This window comes from Brassica oleracea, chromosome C5, assembly GCF_000695525.1.
Source record: "Brassica oleracea var. oleracea cultivar TO1000 chromosome C5, BOL, whole genome shotgun sequence".
Taxonomy (NCBI): domain Eukaryota; kingdom Viridiplantae; phylum Streptophyta; class Magnoliopsida; order Brassicales; family Brassicaceae; genus Brassica; species Brassica oleracea.
The window spans coordinates 34314874-34324542 of NC_027752.1; the positions used below are offsets into that span (position 1 = coordinate 34314874).

At 38.4% G+C, this 9669-nt stretch overlaps 3 protein-coding genes across 3 annotated transcripts in view; 2 read left to right on the forward strand and 1 right to left on the reverse strand.

Moving 5' to 3' along the window:
- The first annotated feature begins 1325 nt into the window (after positions 1-1325).
- Positions 1326-3179, forward strand: LOC106295364. Its single transcript, XM_013731247.1, has 7 exons — positions 1326-1563; positions 1643-1712; positions 1900-1990; positions 2057-2118; positions 2196-2389; positions 2468-2636; positions 2763-3179. The coding sequence occupies exons 1-7, from the start codon at positions 1516-1518 to the stop codon at positions 2951-2953; spliced, it is 825 nt and encodes a 274-aa protein (XP_013586701.1). The 5' UTR covers positions 1326-1515; the 3' UTR covers positions 2954-3179.
- Positions 3180-3224: 45 nt separating this feature from the next.
- LOC106295363 (cytochrome P450 705A5-like) lies at positions 3225-5153 on the reverse strand. Its single transcript, XM_013731246.1, has 2 exons — positions 4165-5153; positions 3225-4076 (listed from the first exon to the last, which is right to left on the reverse strand). The coding sequence occupies exons 1-2, from the start codon at positions 5059-5061 to the stop codon at positions 3444-3446; spliced, it is 1530 nt and encodes a 509-aa protein (XP_013586700.1). The 5' UTR covers positions 5062-5153; the 3' UTR covers positions 3225-3443.
- Positions 5154-9254: 4101 nt separating this feature from the next.
- The window catches only part of LOC106345079 (serine acetyltransferase 1, chloroplastic-like), a 3656-nt gene continuing 3241 nt past the window's right edge, over positions 9255-9669 (forward strand). The window contains exon 1 of the mRNA XM_013784342.1: positions 9255-9367. Within this exon, the coding sequence (XP_013639796.1) occupies positions 9255-9367 (113 nt within the window). The remainder of the gene's footprint in view (positions 9368-9669) is intronic.

A 9669-nucleotide genomic window follows, 5' to 3' on the forward strand; every position in this document is an offset into this window, starting at 1 on the left:
ATATTTAAGTAATCAGATTCGAGTGTAGTTTTCTGGATATTTAAACTTTAAGATTCATCTGATTACTTAATCAGTTTTAGTTTATGTTTTAATATTATTTTTAAATCTGATTCGGTTCGGTTCTTCGTATCTAAATATTTTACCCAGACTTATTTTCTTCTACTAATATAAGGAAAAATAAAATAAATGTGTAACAAATATTCAAGGCTTATTTAACATACATACTTATTGGATCCTACTTTAAGAATACCAATAAAAATCGTTAGGCATCGTTTCAATATTGTTGGGCATGATGAAAAACTGACATAGTCAATAACCAATAATGTGTATTTTCTTATAAAAAATCTTGGTAAATATAATAAAAACACAATATAATCGAGTGAAAAGTGTTAAGAGTTGCCAGAAAAATAATGTGAAATATTCTCTCAGCACCTGAATTCTGTTTTTCAATCGATTTCACGAATTTTCTTTTCTTTTAAAGCTTTTATGTTTATGGTTTTTCTAACAATCTGATTATGTTTCTAATTCTTGGTCTGATATAAAAACTCTATAAAGAAAAACAATATTTGGGTAAACTAAAGATCCAACATTGTGTATGGTATTTTTTTTATCTCAGTTTCCTTAATTCATAATCATCCACAATTATTTATTACATTTGTGTAAAGAAGCCTCAATCATGGTTAAGTTCGGCAAGGTACGAAACTTTTAATTTCTAAAAACATTCTCGTTCCAGCAATTTAGTTGATGCGATTCTTAATGATTTAATAATTTTTCTCTTTCAAAAATGATATTATTCCGTAGTTGTACAGAGATATTTTAGTTCACTAATACAAAAGTTAAAAATGTAGGAACTAAAAATAAATTGATTAAAAAATAAGTATGAACACATTAAATTGTCTGATGTAGAAATAAAAAATTTAGTATGTAAACTCGTTAATTGTTAAATAATTATGAGACCAACACGTCAGCATAGTCCAATTGAAATCAATATGGAAGTGCCACGCAGCGAATATAGTGTGAACACATTAATGACACTTGATTCTCTTTTAATACATAGATGATGATTAATACAAATAGCTAATGATTAATACAAATAGCTACTAAGCTCATTTTGAGTACACTTCTATAATCTTTAGTTGATTAATCATCTATTTTAAATTAATAATTTTTTATAACATATTTTTGCTAATTTAGATAATTAAAAATATTTTGATTTGTGATAATTTGTAATTTTTAATGGTTTGGATATAAATAAATAATTAAATCTAATCAGCTTTTATAAATATATGGATATTAGTGGGATAGCCAATTCAAACTAAAACCAAATCGACTGTTGTCCTAAAATATTCGAACGAAGCTTAAAGAAGAGAGAAGAAAACGAATTTATCAAAACCCGACGTAGAAGAGACCCATCCCTAATTAATACTTTTATTGGTTCGCGTTAGGTTTTTGGTTTTAAGCGGTCACTCACCGTCTGGAAAAATTTTGAATCCATTTCATCGTCGTGTGTAGTCGATGGAAGCTCTGTACGCCAAGCTCTACAACAAATACACCACCCTCAAGGTTTAATTTCTGATCTAATTTCTCGGATTTCGAATTTTACAAAAACTCTCATTTCGATCTCTTATTTTTGCGCTTCCAGGAGAGGAAATTTTCGGAATTGGATGAAGTTAATAAGAAACAAGAAGAGAAGTTCCTTCGCTTTGTTGATGGTACCACTCTGAGAAAGTCTCTTCCTTTAACATCTTCAGTCTCTTCACTTGCTACTAGCTTCTCTCTCGTTAAGTTAGAATTTGCTAATTAGTTAAAGACAGTAGAGCATCAATAAGCTGCCTTGTAAACATTTGGGATTAATATAACGAGTCTGTTATTAGTAAACTCTCTTTTGGCCTTTTGCAGCGTCAGAGGCCCTGACGCAGCATTTGAGAAGTGAAGACCAGAATTCGAAGGAGATCATAAGGAGAATGAGGGATGAGATAAGTGAAATCAGGTATGTGCTACCCTGTGTTACTACTGGTGAAATGTGAAAACCAATATGGCTTTCTTTGGTCCACAGATCCGCCAGGCACGAGGAGCGTCTGGAGTTTCAAAACCGTCTTGCTGAAGAAGAACGAAAGAGTAAGATCTCGAGCCTTTCTTGTTTTCTGCATCATTTTACTAACTGGGCATAACTCTTTTTTTTTTTTATCTTACAGACAAGGCACTTTCGGAGCAAGTTGAGAAGCTTAAAGAGCTTATCTCAGAGGGAGTTCCTCAAAGTGGAAGAAAACAAAAGACTCCTCAAGTTACTACTAGAAGCATGGGGAAACGTAGAAGGCTGACAGAGGATGATATAGTAGAAACAGACATGGTATCTCCTCATGTTAGCATACCTCATGAATCAACTACGGTAATTAACAAATTGCCTTGCATCTTCCTTAAACTGAATCATCAACTTTTGCTCACTAATTCTTGTTCTTGTTTCCAGGAAACTCTCTTGGTTTCTCAACCCCAATGCTCTAAAACAGCCGACGTTGGATCAAGTAGCTCTGCTGGTTCTCCATTCCAAGCTCTTAGCGAACAATTGACAGGAATGAAACTGTCAACTAATAACGAAGGCGAACGAGTCTGCATTATAGCCTCGCATCCATCAAGCGGTAATTCCTTTTGGCATATTATTTATGTCACTGTATGCTTGCTTTCAAGTAAAATGCATACACTTTCCTGTCATTTACTTCAGTTCTAAAAGATGAACCATCTCCCTGGCTTTTTGACCATGACAGGTCTATCATTCAGCTTAACTTTGGTAGATAACTCAACTGGTGAAGAAGCTGAGCTGCTCTACAATGTTGTATCGCTGGGGACATTTGAAAGAGTTGTGCCCAACTGGATGAGAGATGTTATAAAGTTTAACACAAGTATGACTCCTCTCTTCTTCGAAAGGGTCTCTCGAGTCATTAAGCCCCGGGATTGATCGGTAATGTACATCTGCCTCCCTTAACTTCCGCCATCATCTTTGATGGCTTCTTAGTTTGGTGTTTCTCAGTAGGTCAAAACGTTAGGGAAGTTTTCATGTATCTATAGAAATGTTTGTATCCCTGTTTAGCTTTTGACATTGGTTATGCAGACTTATTGTGTCCTTTTCAAGATGTTTAATCGTCCTTTGCTCTCGGCACCTACTCTCTTGTAGTTCCTAATGTGAATTTTGTGTGATTCAACACTTTAAAAGCCAGTATGCACAGAAATAACGCCTTGATAATTTTTGGAATTTTGGATGTTATTATTTAAGAACCAGAAAGATAAATTGAATGCAAAACATATAAAGACATAAACCTTTCTTGTTCTAATACCATGTGTACGCAAAGGTCTCTAAAGAAAAGATGAACATAAGATCTCAACGCAGAGGCTTCCTTGTTACTCTTAACCCATCATCAAGAACCTACGAACTAGGTACTATCTGCAGGTCATTTGAAGCCAAGGGGTTTTATTGGTCGAGCTACAGGAGTGCATTTAAGGGGATGAGCCATAGTCAGGTTCAGTTCTCCAGCAGCCTCTTCCAGTTTAACCTGGTCCCCTTTGATTTTCCAGTCAAAGCATTGGACCATCATCCCAACTGCAGTTCCTATAAAGATGTATGCTAGATTTGCTCCAGGACAGCCTCTCCTTCCGCCCCCGAAAGGAATGTACTTGTGTGCTTGCTCTCTTCTCTCATCCTCTTCCCCGGTTCCTAAAGAAGCTAGAAACCTCTCCGGGTTAAACTCATCAGGATCTTCCCAAGAACCAGGATCCCTCATCACAGCATAAACATTAACCAAAAGTGTAGTGTTCTCCGGTATGTAGAAGCCTCTGATTCTACACTGCTCTCTGGAGGTCCTTGCAAAGAGTGGAGCTGGTGGGTGCAGTCTAAGCACTTCTTTGACCACTGCTTGCAGATAAGGAAGGCTTGGTAAATCTGTTTCTTGAATCAAACTTGTTTTCCCTACAACTGATTCAATTTCTTTTCTCAGTCTCTCAAGAATGTTGGGGTTGTTCACCAGCTCAGCCATTGCCCATTGTGTAGTTTGCCCCATACTATCAGTGCCTGCAATGAAAAGTTCCTGCACTTGTAAAAAAAAAAAAAGTAAAAAACTTCTTAGTCAAGATAATTACTTTGAATATTTCTTAAGGATGGGAAGAAACACTTGCAATGAAAAAAGTCTTAATATGGTTCCTAGTGATCTTATACTCTGCATTTCCATCTCGAAAAGCTTCCAACAATACGTCCATCATATCTGCATCTTGATGCTCGCTTGGCTTCTCTTCGTGTTCCTCAAGAATTCTCTCTAGCAACTCGTCGAATCTGCGAGAAACACTCAGTATATCCTTTCTGAAGAGCGAGATTCCAAACTTCTCGAGCGGCCTGCGTAGCAGCGTTGCCAAGGCAAGTTTCTTTAGCAAGGAAAACGACTCAATGACCAAACCCCTGGCTCTCTCAGCCTCACCATCGTCCTCCAAACAATATCTTCTTCCCATGAGCATCTTGAAAATGATCTTGTTACTGACCTTCATTGCTTCCTTGCCAATATCAACCATCTCCTTATTCATCGCCTTGCCAAGCAGGTTAGCGTAAAACCGCTCCAGCTCATCGGCACGGATGCATCGTGACCGCTCGAGTGCCTGAGATCCGAGCAGGTTTGTGACGAGGAGCTTCTTCATAAACTTCAAGTAATCTCCATGGGGAGCCATGAGGAAAGTGGAAGATCCGAACAAGAGTGACTCATCGAGCGGAGGGAGGCCACGGAACGAGACGTTCAGGTCGTGGGTCTTGAAGATCTCGGAGGCTACTGAGGATGAGGAGACGAGGACGATGGGGACATTGAAGATGCGGAGGTAGAGGAGTGGTCCGTGCTTGGAGGAGAGTTTCTGGAAAGACTTGTGGATAAGAAGGGAGAGTATAAGGTGAAAATGACCAATGAGTGGGAGAGAGGGAGGGCTCGGAGGCAAATCAAACCTCTGTGGTCTCCTGACGTAGAGAGAGTAACAGAGAAGTGACGAGAGGCATAGGAGGACGAAAATTAAGGAGTTCTGAAAGTCGACTTCCATAGTTGTTGCTCAAAAAGCGAAGGAGATGCCGTTATATTTTCCTTATCAAAGAGAGTCTTGAATATAATATTGTACGGCCATGCTTAATACATGTTATTATTATTTTTGTTGGACGTGAAATAATGGATAAACTCATGTGTATATACATTAATTTTTTGCCAGAAGTTGGAACTTTTCCCCTTTGGAGTTATATAATAATTGGGTTTGTTTTTATGTTGTTTATTATCTGCCAACATAATTGGAGCCTTGCAAGTTGTTTATTATATTTTTTCCGTCGCATGCGTATGCAGAGCCGGCCCTGGGCCCAAGCTGAAGAAGCATGGGCTTCCGGCCGCCAAATAATAATAATATAACCGGCCACAAATTCCAATAAGTGTGTCTTTAGTGGAGTGGTTCAATAGCCACAGTTCATTAACTCCGAACCAAAGTTCAAATCCCCCTACCTACATTATTTTATTTTCGGCCACTTTTTCTTTTTGGGCTTCTAGCCTTAAAAATTCTAGGCCCGGCTCTGTGCGTATGGAGTGAGTCTTGTGGATGCAAAACCGTAGGGTGTCTTGTACCTCATCACAAATTGTTACTAAACTGTTGTAGTAATTTCCAAGCCTGAAGAAGCGTCTGGATTTTTGGGAATTCAAAATACAGGCAAGAACATGCAACCTAAAGCCTAATTGATCCCCAGAACCTTGAGAATTTTCAAGACTGTTCTAGTAATTTCCAAGCCTGACGAAGCGTCTGGATCTTTTGGAACTCGAGATACTAGTAAGAACAGGCAAAACCGGTCTGAAAATTATAAGGCCTAAAACCTAATTATTTATTTTATTCCCAAAACCATGAAAATTTATATTATCAGGGGGAAGAATTGAACAACGGATCTTATCTGCATCTAGTAGCACCACCAGTAAAGCTATTTAGATCACCTCCATCGGTAGGTTGAGGAAGAGGTTCTAAAGTAATAAAGGCCAGAAATTAAATCAAAAATGGTGTTTATTAGGCATAACCGGTCCTTAATTAGGTAAGTTTAGGATTGGTAAAAACCCCAGACGTGGCAGTAGGGAATTGGTTGGTTCATTTTAGACGAAAGGGAAAAAAATTGAGCCTCTCTCTTTCTCTTGCTCGGTTCGTCTTTCTCCTCTTCGATTTCACCGACGCTCCGCGTTCGATTCTGTCGAAATCTCCAAAGCTTGATGATATTCGATCCGTTTTCTCGTCGTCGATTCTGACTTTGTCATGTTCAATTTCGTCGGTATCCCATCGTCGGGTCTCTCTCGGCCTCGTTGATTCTGTCAAAATCTCCAACAGAGAAGACGTTTGATTCGTTTCTTTCTTCGTCGAAGTTCTCCTCCTGAATCGTCCATGCAATCCCCATAAAGGTTCGGTTTCTTTTATATTTTTGTTCCCGTGAATTGAATTCCTTCGATTATTATCCAAAATTTTGTTTCGATGATGAGATTTGACTCTGTATATCTCAAATCGATGGGGGCAGTCGTGGTTTGAAGTCGCGACGAACGGACTATGGAGACGATGGTGAACAGAGCTACAGAGGCAAGTCATCATCGGAGGTTGTCAGGTGGGAGAAGTATCTTCCGACAACTGTGGTTCCAGTTTTGGTTGTCGAATCCGATGATTAAACTTGCCAAATCATCACCGGCCATCTGCAAAAGTGCACTTACAAAGGTCATTGCTTTACTCTGTTTTATTTTGTGATGTTTTAAAGTATCGTTTTGAGTCTTGATTTTGAAGTTTGAGTAGACTCTGGTTTTGATCCAAAACAGTTGATTGATTAAATCTTCATTGTCTTAATCTGTTCCAAGTTTCGTGGCTTTGTCTTAATGTTGAAGTAAAAAGTGTGTTGTGATTAAACTAGAGTCTTGGATTTTGATTTGAAAAACAGTTGTAGCAGTTTCGGATGGTTCAGCGGCGTGGGAGACAGTAAAGGAGAAGACACATAACATTGAAGAAGACAAAGGACTTGCAGGGAGCAGCAAGATACGGTTAAAACTCCATCAAAGCGGAGCAAACATGTCAAACCATCTCTCTTTAAATTCAGAGGTTAGTAGACAATCCATTAATGCTTGTTAGACATTGTTTAGGTTTGAATTAAATGGACTTTAGGATCTTGTACTTGGTTATGTTATAATTAGGTAGATTAATCATTGACTTTCTAGGTTGGTTTAGTTTTAGGTAGATACATTGATGGCCATTAACACGTAACACCTACTAAACTCTCATTAGTTTGCTTTAAAAAGCGACCAACTCTCCCTTTCTCATTTCATATCTCTTCTCTTTTGATATTTCCTTTCACAAAACAGAAGAAGCTCTCTTTCTCCTTTGTTAATTCCTTCTCCTTCGTTAATTCATTCCTCATTTCATATCTCTTCTCTTTTGATATGGATCCATTTAGTGAACCTTGTAGCTTTCAAACACTCTTAAACAGTCAACAACCAAACACCTCCTTCTCTTTTGTTAGTCGTGAACCTAGTATTGAAGTCTCTGCCTCTGATGCGTCTGTCTTTGGTATTGGATGGCCTGATGATGCAAACGAAGAGTGCCACATCGTGTCTGACCGTAAAGAAAGGTGGAAATGGTCACCAACTGAAGACAAGGTGCTCATTAGTGCTTGGTTGAACACCTCCAAAGATCCTGTCGTGAGAAATGAGCAGAAAGCAATTGCGTTTTGGAAACAAATTGCTGCTTATTTTGGTTCAAGTCCACAGCTTGCTGGTTTGCAAAAGAGAGAGCCATCTCACTGTAAACAAAGGTGGGGGAACATCAATGAAGGCGTGTGCAAGTTTGTAGGCTGCTATGATGCTGCAACGAAACAAAAATCCAGTGGCCAGAGTGAGAATGATGTTTTCAAGATGGCCCCTGAAATATTCTTCAATGATTACAAGAGCAAGTTCACACTTGAGCAGGCATGGTTGGAGCTTAGGCATTATCAGAAATGGTGTGGAGGTCTGCCGAGTAAAGAGAATGTGAACTCTAAGAGAAGAAAGCTTGATGACCATTCAGCACAATCATCAACGTCAGTGCCATGTAGCCTTGAAGAAGATGAATCAATGGCTCGGCCTATTGGTGTCAAAGCTGCAAAAGGCAAAGGTAAACAGGCTGTGAGCAGGCTAAGACTTCCGAAGCAGAAGGGAAGGCGTGTGTGGACTTTCAGAAGCTTAACAAGCACAAATTGCTTGACAGTCTAATTGCCAAGACAGAGCCATTAACTGAACTAGAGATTGCTTTGAAAAACAAGCTTATTAATGATATGTTGGCAAGTTAATTTGAGTTTATGGATCTTAACCTTGTCTTATTATGTGTCTGAGTTTGAGTTAATGCTTTTGTATGATAGGCAAGTTTGTTTGTTTCTATGTATTACGAGTATGTATGCATTTGCTTTTAATATTTCCACAGATTGATAAATTAATTCTTGCAAGGCTTTGCAGTCACAGATAACAATATTAGTTGGTTACGTTTCTTACTCAATGTTTGGTGTGTTTTGTTAACGTTTTCTGTTTGGCTAATTGCAGAAGCACAGTAGAAGACAAGACTTTTTTAAACCGCGGAATAAGCTTGAATCTAGTTGACTTTGTGGTAACAGAGATTGAGGTGAAGTGTTGGCCGAGTCTCTTATGGCCAATATTTGCCATCTTCGATTAGTCTTCCTCTCTGTTCTCTATGCATTTTACTTGTTTCGTTGATCAGACAAGCTCGGTTCGAACTAGTTTTGGCTTTGTATTCTACGTAGTAACTGATGGTTAGGATTGTGATCATTCGGTTAGGATTGTAATTGATGCATACATTTGTAATTGAAGCTTTTACGTGTGCATAGTAACTGATGCTTTTCCAGGACAAGAAGACAACTTGTGACAACAATAAAGTCAGTAGCATGTGACACAAACAAACACCAAAAGAAAAAGAAGAAGTCAGTAGCATGTGACACAAACAAACACCAAAAGAAAAAGAAGCAGTCGTTGCATGTGACGCCCAAGTGCCATACGTTTCTTATTTTTCCTTTATAATGACTTGATGTTTTCAAAAACATATTGTGCCTTCCGAGTGTAATTGATAGTCCGAGTGTAAATCATATTGTCCTACTTTATAATGACTTGATGTTACCATTTCTTTCTTACCATTTTCCAATCAAAGAGTTGAGTTACTTTGTCTCTCTTACCATTTCTCTCTTACCATTTCTCTTCAAAATGGCTTTTTCTTCTTCTTCTCATAATCTTGAAGACATGATGGATGAAACATTTGATCAACTTTTCGATCAACAATTCGAACAACTTTACGTTCAAGGTCAAGAAGCATCAAGGTAAAAAAAAGAGCCTACATTGAAAGACAACGAGAACAAGGACACGAGCAGTTATGGAATGATTAGTTTAGTGAAGATGCAACATATCATTCTCACATGTTTCGACGCCGTTTTAGAATGAACAAGCTCTTGTTCATGCGTATTGTTGATCGACTCTCCGCTGAAATCCCATACTTTCAACAAAGAAGAGATGCTACGCGAAGGTTCAGTCACTTTCCATTACAAAAGGCAATGACAGCAATTCGTAAGATGGCATATGGTTGCCCAGCTGATGCGGTCGACGAATACCTCCGACTTGGTGA

Coding starts and splice junctions, on each gene's coding strand:
- LOC106295364 (XM_013731247.1), top strand. CDS start 1,516: ATGGAAGCTCTGTACGCCAAGCTCTACAACAAATACACCACCCTCAAG. Junction 2,119..2,195: donor TGCTGAAGAAGAACGAAAGA/GTAAGATCTCGA, acceptor TTTATCTTACAG/ACAAGGCACTTTCGGAGCAA. Junction 2,390..2,467: donor TACCTCATGAATCAACTACG/GTAATTAACAAA, acceptor TCTTGTTTCCAG/GAAACTCTCTTGGTTTCTCA.
- LOC106295363 (XM_013731246.1), bottom strand. CDS start 5,061: ATGGAAGTCGACTTTCAGAACTCCTTAATTTTCGTCCTCCTATGCCTC. Junction 4,077..4,164: donor ATATTAAGACTTTTTTCATT/GCAAGTGTTTCT, acceptor TTACAAGTGCAG/GAACTTTTCATTGCAGGCAC.